Raw genomic sequence first — 12,514 nt, 5'->3', positions numbered from 1 at the left:
TCTCACTCTGCATTCTGACAAGAGGCACAAAAAAGTACGGCGTCACGGTCAGAGAAAAACGAAATATTTGTATACGTGTGAAAGAGAAAACTATACCACCGTGAAATCCTTGTGTGTCAAGCGAAATGTTTCGAGGTACCCTCTAAATATAAACGCGTTTAAATGTACTTTACATTTCCTATTAGGTAAATAAATAACAAGTTTGAATTGGATTTGTGCAATTTAGGTTATATATATATATGTTTAGTACATGGCGTCGTTTCTGTCTGTTGAAGCTGATTATTTTGATGCATTTCAATTTCATTAATTCATAATGAAGATCGTGATTTATTTTTCCTCGCAAGTGATCTCGGGTTCGAATACTCAGGTGACAAAGCATTGTCAAAAAGTATTTATTTGCAGAGATTCGATTCGTCTCGGATATCTAAATACTAGGCCGTAGTTCTACTACACTGGTCAAGTCCGGATTGGAAGACATTACACGCCTTTGAGGCCATCAAAAGTATATAAGCACTGTTCTGTTAAACTTTAAGTAGGCCTATGTGAAGTAAAGGAATTAATTGCCCGTTTTCACTAAATCTAGGCATCGCGTAAATCGAATGCCTAATGATGTAGGTGATGTCTTTAGAAAGAAAAAGTTTCACCAACTCTTAGGTGATAACTATTGTTAAAAGTTTGATGTATGCCTTAAAATCGTTGTTTCTGAAAACGGGCATTGGTTTTTTAATGCAATTTAAGAACCTCAATAATTCAGCTTACAGACAGAAACTAAAAACGCTTCATTATAAACTAGATAAATAGATGATAATAAATATGGTACGGACGACACCAAATATTAACGTTTCGCTTTCGTTTAACCTAAAAATTAGAAATTGTGTGTGTTACACCTGTGTATTCGGTTTAATTTAATTTTTTTTTCGAAATTCTAGTGTCCAACACTAACGGAGTCATTTTTTTGTAATAATAAAACCAGCGTTGGGTATAATGTGCGATCGTTTTGATTAATACTGAATGCTTTTTTTTTTTCTTATGTAATACAATTACGTTCTCTCTTTATGCAAAGCGAAACTTAACTTTTTTTTTTTTTTTTCAATTTTCCCATCATAGTATAAGCGGTATTAAACAAAAGCTGTTATACAGACTCTTGGAAACTACAGTTAGTACTATTACAGTTTCGTTTCAAATTCTTGATTAATTTGAATACAACTTGTAGCTTTAGGATAATTTATCGAAATTTTGAGCTCTTTTGTTTTCTACATGAAACGTTACAGGTGTTAATCGAAACGACATCATTTTACCTGATAATTTAGTATATAAGAATTGGACCTAACTCGATCATTCAATACCTTAAATGGGTAGTGAATATGTTTACAAATATATTAATACATAATATTCATTGTTAATCATAATAGTATGTTAAGGGTGTTTTCACACTTCACTAATAACCTCGAAGATTTTAAGGCCATAATTTAAAGGATATTCTAGGTGCGAATTCTGATTATCTCTAAACATAACTAACTATACACAATGTTTTTTTTTGTCTTACAACAGTGACACAGTTAATCTGTCTAATATCTACTATTCGTCGTTAAAAAAATTAATACACAAAAAACGGTATAGACTAATTAATTGCGGTCGTTTCATGCAACGTAAAAATATTCTAGTATAGCTACATAATAGATCAGCTGTTTTCAAATTGTTATATGCAGAAATTATTGTTTTTAATTATTGGTCACTTGTGTAGTAGACTCCAGTTATATTAAAATTGATCGTTAGTTACTGTATATCGGAGAGATTTAATGGGATTTAATCTATGTATGTTCGATAATAAAAAAAACAACGTGTATAAATCGAGAAATGGTATATAATGGTATGCTATCTTTATCTACAAAGAAGACATACATAGCATTACTTTTAGATTCGTTAATTACGTTTGGTTTAGAGATCTGTGAACAACAAAATTGACACCAATATCCTATGTCCGTTTCACTAACAACAAACAAGGCCAATGCCTAAGTAAGTAACGCCTAAACAAAGAACAGTTCTAGGCATAAATTTATCTTACACCAATCGATTTTTATTTAGCAACTCATATAACCTGACTTTTCTTTGATTCTTGCCATAAGTTGTGTAAGAATTGGTGAACTGGGGAACGTTTTTTCTAGGCATCACTTAAATAAATCATTAGGCATCCGATCCAAGCGTTTACTAGGTTTAGTGGAAACGGGCATAAGTCCAATTTTAGGGTTAACTCTGTTTTGGTTATACTAGTGAACTCTAAGCGAGCCAGTTCATAGGGCGTAGCAAATCTAGATTTTTGTATGATAGCTGAATAGCAGATAATAAAACTACATAAGCACATATCCTTTTAATCTAATGCTTTTTCATATATTTGCATCGATTAACCATATTAATCCATACTCTAAGGTTAGGTCCATAATACTACGATTTAAATAAAAAAAGAGTTATTTATAAATAGAGAAAGATATAATATATTGAATGCACCTATGTAAAGATAGACTGATATTGTTTACACGTTTATTGTCTAAGTGTTCATATGTAATCTGTATTTTAGAATAAAATATTAAAATGTGTGATCTATTTGCTGTTTTTTTTTATTACACAATTATTTTTCCCTGCGATAACTTCCGTTTATATGATCTATTCATAGATAATAGACCTGTTCTCATACGATAGAAAGATTCATACCCACGACGCTGGTCCAGGTGTGGGTCGGTGGGCCTTATTACTATGCTGTGCCAAAACAAGCTCTACTACTGTTGAATATTATTTATTTGGCGATATTAATTACAAAATCTCCGTCAAATTTGAACCGATTTCGAAGAATTTCATTTGAAAAGGAATATCTTTTTATAAGTTTTTATTTGTATTATCATAATAAAAGCTTAAACTTTCAATAAGCAAAATATACTTTAAACAATATTCGTTCGTTCCTAAACAATATAAATGAATAAGTTTTATAACGTAGGTATTAAGTATAATTTATCCATACATGCCATAATTAGGAAATTTTCCAACGAATGCAAGAAAACAGTTTTATTTCCATGCTAAATTACACAATAAACTAATTAAAATTAATTTAATACGGCAATTGCTTTTGTTATCTCGAATCAAAGAAATTCTTATCGAAGTATCGTGGTACCGTAGCGAAGCTTTTTTTCTAATTCTATGTAAAATACAATTTGCGCGATTAATATGAATATTGCTCGTTTCACTTTTTTTGAGCTAAGCTTACATCCCAAATACAATATTAAATCGTCAATTAATTTCCCGATTCGCTTTCTAGTGGGCCGCAGGTTTTTAAATAAAATATATGATTATTTTAAATAAAAATAGACGGTTTATAAAATGAGCATAGGGACAAATAGCTAAGAGAAATTATGGGATGGTACTTAGGTACTTCCCATTGATAATATTTTATTCCGACTACCAACTGGCTGTTGTAATACTAATAAGAGGGAGAAAGAAAACATCTCACATTTGCTAAAATGTTATTTTTTTTATCTCTAAGAGTATGACAATTTATATATTTAGGTACTTATTAATAAATCATTGGTATGCACATTATTATTACCTATAATTTTCCAACATATCCAATAGATTTTGGCTGTCTGCTTTTTTTCAGAAATAATTGTTATTAAGGAATAATAAGGTAATGCTACTTTTTCCACGGTGAAAAATCATCTGATATTCAACGAACTTTCAGTTATAAAGGAAGAGTTATCTAAAGTATTTTAGGTTTCATTGAACCAAGGGAAACTGGTAGATAAAACTCTGCTTTTCATTGTTGACTTGCAAAGTGAGAGCGACGATATTTCAGTTTTCTTGGTCGTATAAATTCATAGGCCCGCGTCAATTCAGCTATAAACACCTCAAAAGGAGTACTAACTACTAATTTAAAGAGATAAGGCACTGCGTTGTTTTTAGCTGCTACATTATCTAGAAGCTTCGCCTTTCTATTGATCGTTGCCGCTGCTCTACCTAACTGGAGGAGGAATTTGGCTCGATGTCCGAGGTATGTGCTGTGAATCACGCGCTCGTGGACTTCGTGGTTGCAGGCTTCCACGGTATCAGTTGTTGGGCACAGTGTATCTATCAGTGTTGTAATCTGGAAAGAATAATAACGATTAATGACATTTTATTAACGACATAGACTCGGTGATAGCGCAGTTTTCTAAATTATGTGTAGTAATTAAAATATCACTTTCTTCAACGGTGAAGCAAACATCGTGAGGAAACCTGCATACCTGAAAGCTACATAATGTTAACAAAGGTGTGTGGAGTCCACCAATCCGCAGATGAATATTACTGCTATTGGCTGAATTTATGGCTGTCGCGCTGACATTGCGTAATTTAGCCAATAGTGGAGTGATGACAGCCAATCAGTAAGTCAACTGTACAATTTGAGATTACAATGCTGTTTACATATTTTATTTGAATGCTTAAAGTAAACAATAAGGACATGACTGCATTGCCAATTTTATGCCTTTTACACTTCTAGAACCTGTCCAGAAGTAGCACCTACGGCGTAACTACGTAGATACCTAACTAGTGAAAGATATTTTAAAATATGTCCAAACATTTCCGCGTTACGAACACAGAAAAGTCGGCTAAACTTATAACGTCCTTCCTTATTTTGCGCCGCGATTTTTAAAGTCGGGGCTTAACCAGCACTATATAGGGGTTTAACCAGGTTAGGCATTAATCAGTAGGATAGCATAAAATTTAAACAAGCATTCATCTAAAAAAATAGGGCAGGCAGTGCTGTGGTGCAGGTATGAAGTGCTTCACCAGTATGACGGTGACTTACTTACCGGCCGAATCTTAGCATTTGCCTCCGCTAGAACAGCGTTAACACTCCTAGATACCGCGTTGTAGTCCTCCCACGATTCTGGAACTGATTTTTGCAATACCCTCAGTGGGTCGTATTCAGAGGTTGTGGCGTAAAATGCTTTAACCAAAGCGAGGGTAACACCAGCGAGGATTCCGAAGTTGAATTGTTTACTCGTTTCTGGATCTGTTATGTTAGTTTGTCTGTCTGGCCTGAAAATATGGTAGTGATGTCAAGACGTGACAAGTTTTAGTTAATAAAGAAATAAATAATTAATAGATTTCACTGCTTTAGAGGATATGTTTGAATTGTGAACTAAAAATTTACAAATTCAAATACACCAGTGTATTTGAATTTGTCAATTGAGCATGCCAATTTGTAAATGCCTGGTCGAGAAGTGAACGCTCCCCCAAAATCTAACATTTACATTTAAATGTCAAACCGACATTTCTTGTCAAATCTATCTTCTATACCTAACTTTATAAGATTTCATGATCGACAGAAAACGTACTACAGTCAAAATGGCTGAAATTAAAAATTGGAAATTAAATGAGAATATTCTTTTGAAACTCTTGAGGGTTAAAATTTTTTTTGAATGTTTGTCCATTATAAAGTTATATATTTGATATTTGGGCTATTGGTTTAATATTAAGAAAAACATGTTTGACACCACAGGATTAAGAACATACGGAAACCGTGTGCACGACTTTTATTGACGCATCAAAAATCACTCCACTTTAGAGTTGTTTCTCTAACAAGCGGCTAGTCACTTCATACAATTTAGCAGTCGAAAGTAATTATTTTACCTCTAATGTTCTAAAAGTTTACCATAAAATGGGAAAATGAGAAAAAGTTTGTGAGGTAGCAACATTCCGCGGGTGTGAAGTTAGACGTGCGCGGGGCTTTTTCACTGTGTTTGAGCACAATGCACTGTATACAATAATGACTGAATGAGGATTCTATACGTTCTTAATTCTACGTTTGACACGTGGTTTGTTAAAAATACTACTAATACACCGAAAACAGGTGACGACAGGTATTTCCAAGAAATATTCATGAAAATTGGTAAAATATATATATATTTTTTTAATTGTTTTTAATTTAATTTAATTTTCTTTTCTTGTGTGTTTCTTGTATTGTTTCTAAGTTTGTGCAATATATATATAACATACATAATATATATAAGTAGATAAGTACAGATATGGTTACATGGGTTTAGTTTTTAGATACTTACAGTCTTTCTTGTAAATACAGTGTCGCGCGTGCGAAAGCATTTCTGGCTTGGACGTACGAAAGCGGACCTTGTCTGACCGTCGGCCTTTGAGCACTGGTTCCCACCACTAACAATACCATAAAGTAAGCAAACATGATGCTTAATATCTGTACCATATTTTATGGGTACAATTTTAGTTTATCTACGCTTTAAACTGATTCTTTTCCAGGGCTTAGGTAACAATACCGCCAATTAGAAGTTAACCAAGTTCGTATTTATACTGCAGTAATTAGTAACGATTAATTATAAGCCATAAAACATTTTCTTTAGAATTACACTCTTAAATAACTATTATTATTGTTTGTCTGTTTGTTCTTATTTCATTCATCGAAAGACTTAAAAATCGTAGATTTTTAGTCGAACTTATTGTGACAAAGCTAATTCGGGGAAGTACGCTACGCTTATTTCTGCAGCAAATCAGCATTGTTGCAATGCTGTATTCCGGTCTTAAGGGCCTGGTTGCCGGTGTCTTTGTAGGCATATGAGGCTTAACACGATGGTGGATATAGGGCTGCCCGTTGTAGGACGAGTTCCTTGCATGCCTTGATTAGTGTAGACCTCTTTGTAGGTTTTGCACTTACCATTTGCTTGGTCGTCAATTATAAGTATAAAAAAATCGGAACGATGTTATTTTTTTTATAAAATTACCGTTTCCGGCTCAGAATATATGAGCTGCAGACTGCCAAAGACAAAATAAATATTTTAAAATTCTTAGTTTAATTGCGTTAGTTAATATTCCTCATTCATTTTCAATATAGTGTTCATTATTCTACTTGACTAGTAGAATATGTGGGAGTTGTAAAGAAAAATTTAATTCACCATTTTGTGGTAGTAGTTATTGGACTGCAAATATGTCCCCAATAAACCGTCTTTGCCGGTAGAATAACTAGCCACGGGAAAGCCTCCAGACCAGAAACTATTAATTCGTATACCTCCCACTTATAAGGGCAAATGTGTCGCCAATTAATTAATAGTGAAATAGAGAATAAAAAGATTTTTGAGCCTCGTTCTTATTCATCTTTCTTTAAACTAAATTTCTGTATTTTTTTAACAATCGTGAGCGTTATATAACGTGTTAAAATTATTAACGTTTATGATATTATTTAAATATATAAAATAATATGTTAATTACAGATGTTAATTTAAATGTAGGTACCCAATTGTAAAAAGAAACCTATTTAAATAAGATTTACAATTATAATTTAGACAGTTATTATTTAATATAGATTATTGAAATAGTTATAGCAATAATTAAGTAATTTTTATTAGCTTGAATATAATTGTTTGTTTGTTTCCTCTTTGGTCTGTATACCGAGAAAAAAAAACAATATAGGTAAGATGGCGCCAATTACGGATTCCGGCGCGAACACTCAACGTACCTACTTGGAATAGATATATTTTAGAAGTGTTAAGTTCTCAGCGAAGAGTGATAATTAAATTAATACTTATTGTAAAAAACGAATAAGAAAATAAAAGTTTTCAAAATATTAAGAAAGTTATTTTCAACTAACAGCCATTTGCTAAGACAATATACCTAAGGCGGTTAAAAATAATGCAAATAAAATGCTTTATATCCGTTTATTCGTGTTTGTCTTTCGAAACTGCGTATCTCTTACACATTGGTACTAAAGCCCGGAGGTTTTTAGAAGGGACCGACATCATTTTTGCGCAGCAATATGTAAACATCGCCCAATTCCCTTAGCAAATTTTTGAATGTTGGTTTTTCCAGTTGCTGCAACAGGTACGGTATAGATGTGAACCCTTTCGCCATGTGGTTCAGCTCCTTTTCGCGTTTGGTGAGCAGGTTCGATACTCTGCCCAGTGCAACGAGGAGTTTGGCTCTTCGCTTGATGTAGCCGTCGGAGTTGCTGACCCTCTCATTTACCTGCATATTGCACATTTCCACGGAGTCTGTTGTGCGGCACAATGCATCTATTAGCGAGGTGATCTGAAAATTATTTATTTGTTTAGCACCAGAAGTCGTAAAAGAAGTCGTAATCGTAAAAACAAAAAATATGTGAGCCGACACGGGACGCCTGGCAGATGTCAGTTCAGTCTGGTTATGACAGGAATCAGATATAGCGTACTGAAAAGATGAAGCATTACACATATTTTGTTCCATTCAATAATGATCGTTTGTTACATTTTTATTAAAAACAAAATATATATATATATATATTTTTTTTAAATTAAGAATTTATTTGAAATTTCGACAACTCAACTACGTATAGTACATATATTCCATCATGTAGCGTGGCGAGGCTTCGCCACGGCCTGGATCGCCAAAAATCAGGTTTACCCTCGCCTATAGTTTTTTCACGTCAAAAGGTCAAAGTCAATGCCAAAGTCAAATATTATTTTATTCAGAAAGGCACGTTGATGGCATTTTTGTTGCGTATATATGTACATACATATGTACATAGGTACTGATGTGTTTTTTTATACAACTATTAAATAAAAGCGTATAAAAATCCACTGCTGGACTCAAGCCACTCCCAAGAGTGTGGCAGACGGGTTGGTGATCGCGTTAAGTGGTAGTAGTGGCACTGAGAACGCTGCGGTCCCTCTCCGTTATAGTCCGTTGTAGTCGGAGAGTGTGCTCAGGAGCTATTCGATTTGGTTAAACCATCTCCTTTCTACCATCGAACAGCGAGGTACCGAAAGAATCTGCACCGTTACGTTGTTGAAATACCATCAACACGTACGAAGCGTTTTGCTTCTTCCTTTCTGATCCGCACCGCAAAGGCCTGGAATGCCCTCCCATCTTCCGTCTTCCCCGATATCTATAATCTGGTTACCTTCAAATCAAGAGTGAATAGGCATCTTCTAGGCAGGCGCGCTTCATCTTAGGCTGCATCATCACTTACCATCAGGTGAGATTGCAGTCAAGCACTTTTCGATATATTTAAAAAAAAAAGTCCCATAATAATATCCATTAGTCGTCTCTTACGACATAGAACAGGAGGGGCGGTGAGAACTATATTCTGATCAGCCGTCACCACACGACTCAGCGTGGCTAGAATGGGCAGGAGACAATTATATCCCCGGGGAAAGCATAAACATATTCTTCCATAGCTGTATCAAGTCTCAGAACATTGGCGCAAGAGTGGAAATAATATACACCTAATATATTTGTAATAATAAACGGGGTTTAACTTCTCCAATTCCCTGTCCCCGTGCAGGTGAGCACGTTAATTATATCCATTGTCACTGACAAGGGACATAACTAACGTGCCCACCTGCGCCTGCGCAGTGGCGTTCCTAGCGTCTTGAATTAGAGCAAGCCCTAAAACAATTATATATAGGACTAATTTGACTCATTATATGGCCGATATAAGGCAGTTGTTGAAGTGATAAATGACAAACATCAACTGAAGGATTATTTCCCGGCTTTACGGATTCTATGGTAGTAGCGCCACTGCTTGTCAGGGGGTATAAGTTTTGTCTCCTACCCGTGCTATTCCTGCAGGGCGTTCGAAACTACGCAAATATTATTTGGATATGATCTTCACTAGTCCGCCCATGCTTGGAGAGGGGATAAAGCTGTGGGAGAAGATCAATATTCTGTCCTATTCCGTAAAGAAAATGTATCTCTAACCGTGATCAGTAGCTTCTGCAAATCTTATAGTTCAAGCTTACCGGTTGGATTTTAGCATGGGCCTCGGCCAATATCTGATTGACGCCCTTAGACACTTCGTTATAGTTCTCCCACACCTGTGGCACGGTCTCGTCTAGTATACTCAATGCGTCGTATTCTGTCCCGCCTTCGCTGCTGTTCTTTGCTATGGCCGCCGTTACAGCTACCACGATGCCCATCGCCAAATGGTTCCGCGTGTTGGAATTTCCATAGCTATTTCGATCATGGGGCCTGAAATATTAAGCTTGTTTATAGTAACCACTGTCTTTTATGATCCTGGGCACAGATCTCGTATTTAATAGACTAGAGGTTTTAGACCATAAACCTTTCACGTTTGAGGCGTAAAGGTAACGCCTCAAACGTGAAAGGTTCCTAAAAACGTTTACTCCTCTTTAAGACTTTGTACAGATTTAGCAATTTTCTTGAATAATAATAATAATGTTTATTTCCAAAAATCTGAAGTCTAAACAATATAGTAAAAACGTTTTCTTATTTTATAGGATGGGGCATCTATGAAATCTTAAAAAATTATATTACTACAAGCTTCTGAAGCTAAACTAAGAAACCTTGTATTTCAGCTTCAGTGCCTTCACCCCCTAGGGTTAATGTAACTGCCATGTTTATCCCTAACAGGTTAGCCCGTTACCACCTGAGATAGCATCAGCATTTACCAAAGGGTAAGATCGCAGTCAGGCAAAAAAAAAAAGTAATAATTCTTACTTGCGCAAAAAATGTGTGTAACTTTTCCGATGAGCGATAACTCATCATCACCATGATAATGAACCCATCACCGGCCCACTACAGGATTTGGGTCTACTCTTAGAATGAAAAGGTTTCAGGCTTCAGTACACCACGCTGGCCATGTGCGGATTGGTAGATTTCACACTACTACTTTGAGAACTTTATGGAGAACTCTGAGCCATGAAGCCTGATTTACCTCACTAATATTCCTTCCGCATTTAAGTAAGTGATATTTTAATTGCTTAAATTAAAAACGTACATAACTCCAAAAAGTTTGACGTGCTTGTCGGTGATCGGACTCGGTCCTAAGTTAATATATTTTGTAGCACTGAATATGCACCAGTATTGATGATAGTAGGATGTGAGGTGTATTACGAACGGAAGATAGAAAATGGTGCACTTACACCTTCTGTTGCAGATATAATCGGGAGTGCGTGAAAGCAGATCTTGCCTGGACGTATGGCGGAATAGCTGCGCTACTGCTTCTCAGGGCGCTAGCGCCTCCCACCGCGAGTAACACGAATAAGCCCCACATGATTCAGCCCTGAAATTAATACTGTTAAACATTACACGATAATCTATACATTGAATATAAGTGACGTTTGTCGACGGATAGAAGGCATCAAGAGAGTCGCTGGGACCAACTTTAAAGTGACGGCCTTGGATCGTAGATTTTGGAAATATCCCTTCAAAAGACCTTATGTATTCAATAGGAGCCACTATAGCGAAAACATTTGTTTGATAAATGAGATTATAGCCGTAAAGAAGAAATACGGGGGAGACAACGGATACGGGAAGTTAGATGGCAGGAACAGATCTTTCGATGATGGTATATCTTTGTTACCGCACTTTTTTAACGAGATGATCTGATGATGATGATGATATCCACATCCGTAGAGCTAAAACCAAAAAGATAATCCAACTTCTAAAGAGAGTATACGAAGAGGCGTGTAATTGGTATTCTCTCAAGGTATTATTAAAAGAGAAGTAAAAAAAACCGATCGCTTAACTAACCCATTGTAATAGTTATTAGGTAACGCTTTAGATAGGAGATAATTGCACAATTTTTATCTGTATAGGCTATCTGGTAACCTGGTATGGCAGTTGGTTGGCAAAAGAAAACCAGTCATCCAGATTAGTAGGGATGAGAATTGATGAAAATAGGTTCCATAAGACAATAGAAAAAAATGCAACGTTTCCAAATTGCCAACCAGTTGTCAATTGCAATTTTTTCGTAAGATTATGTTGGCACTTACCGACCGAGAAGGCCTTTGAATGATTGTGCAATCTACATAACATATTTATATCCTAATAATTAGAGACGATTGATTACAATTTTAATAAAGTACAGGTGTAGTCAACTGTTTTTTGTCTGCACTGCAAAATAATGGGTTGTTTACATAAAATTAAATTTCACAGTTAACATTACATATTAGTCCTTAGTCATTGTTTTTATTTCTTTTATTAACTATTTTTGTGGTGGAGTTTTTTGTTTGTAACATAGTAATTCCTCTGCTTGAACTTTGAAACTCTGTTTTTAATTTTTGGAGTGCGTTGATTATCTGAAACAAACACAGTTTATACTTAAGCCGGATCATCGTTTTCATATGTTTTTGTAACCATTGTAGTTTGTCCTAATAAATTAATTAATAATTTATTATAAATTATTATTATTTATTATAGAATTGCTAAGGAATAAATGAGAGTTTGAGCTTCAAAAGATATTGTAGATACAGGCAAGCCTAGGGCTGTGTTGAGGGCTCAGAAGTACACCCAACAATTACAGACACAAAAGGCTTGTGTTAAGCCTACGCCTCAGCATGATTGAGCCAGGGCGGCATATTGCTGGACTTGTTCCTTGCATGCCCTACTAAGTTTACAGGCGATGGTTGCCTATTATATATATTGAGCATCAAGTGGGCCTTCTGCTTATTCCGTCAAATATTGCTATAAAAAAGGCTGTACTTTACTGTTAAAGTTGGACGATTGAGTAAAACTCGCGCATTATGGT

General features: G+C 35.3%; 2 protein-coding genes across 2 annotated transcripts; both read right to left on the bottom strand.

Moving 5' to 3' along the window:
* Positions 1 to 3,550: 3,550 nt before the first annotated feature.
* On the bottom strand, positions 3,551 to 6,336 carry LOC120637903. Its single transcript, XM_039909963.1, has 3 exons — positions 6,087 to 6,336; positions 4,836 to 5,064; positions 3,551 to 4,129 (listed from the first exon to the last, which is right to left on the bottom strand). Exons 1-3 carry the CDS (start codon positions 6,239 to 6,241, stop codon positions 3,803 to 3,805), a joined length of 711 nt encoding a protein of 236 aa, XP_039765897.1. The 5' UTR covers positions 6,242 to 6,336; the 3' UTR covers positions 3,551 to 3,802.
* A 1,350-nt stretch (positions 6,337 to 7,686) lies between these two features.
* LOC120637838 lies at positions 7,687 to 11,090 on the bottom strand. The gene is made up of 3 exons (XM_039909868.1): positions 10,908 to 11,090; positions 9,765 to 9,993; positions 7,687 to 8,073 (listed from the first exon to the last, which is right to left on the bottom strand). The coding sequence occupies exons 1-3, from the start codon at positions 11,036 to 11,038 to the stop codon at positions 7,768 to 7,770; spliced, it is 666 nt and encodes a 221-aa protein (XP_039765802.1). The 5' UTR covers positions 11,039 to 11,090; the 3' UTR covers positions 7,687 to 7,767.
* Positions 11,091 to 12,514: the final 1,424 nt, after the last annotated feature.

The sequence above is a fragment of the Pararge aegeria genome, chromosome 4 (assembly GCF_905163445.1).
Source record: "Pararge aegeria chromosome 4, ilParAegt1.1, whole genome shotgun sequence".
Classification (NCBI taxonomy): domain Eukaryota; kingdom Metazoa; phylum Arthropoda; class Insecta; order Lepidoptera; family Nymphalidae; genus Pararge; species Pararge aegeria.
The sequence above is the reverse complement of the archived record's forward strand: the minus strand, read 5'-3'. Positions and strand labels throughout refer to the sequence as shown.

What these genes read in the sequence shown, in the direction of transcription:
- LOC120637838 (XM_039909868.1), bottom strand. Translation starts at nt 11,038, where the DNA reads ATGTGGGGCTTATTCGTGTTACTCGCGGTGGGAGGCGCTAGCGCCCTG. An exon ending in TTATATCTGCAACAGAAGGT is followed by an intron (nt 9,994 to 10,907) that starts GTAAGTGCACCA and finishes TTAATATTTCAG; the next exon opens with GCCCCATGATCGAAATAGCT. An exon ending in CCCATGCTAAAATCCAACCG is followed by an intron (nt 8,074 to 9,764) that starts GTAAGCTTGAAC and finishes AATAATTTTCAG; the next exon opens with ATCACCTCGCTAATAGATGC.
- LOC120637903 (XM_039909963.1), bottom strand. Translation starts at nt 6,241, where the DNA reads ATGGTACAGATATTAAGCATCATGTTTGCTTACTTTATGGTATTGTTA. An exon ending in CTGTATTTACAAGAAAGACT is followed by an intron (nt 5,065 to 6,086) that starts GTAAGTATCTAA and finishes CCATATTTTCAG; the next exon opens with GCCAGACAGACAAACTAACA. An exon ending in CAAATGCTAAGATTCGGCCG is followed by an intron (nt 4,130 to 4,835) that starts GTAAGTAAGTCA and finishes TATTCTTTCCAG; the next exon opens with ATTACAACACTGATAGATAC.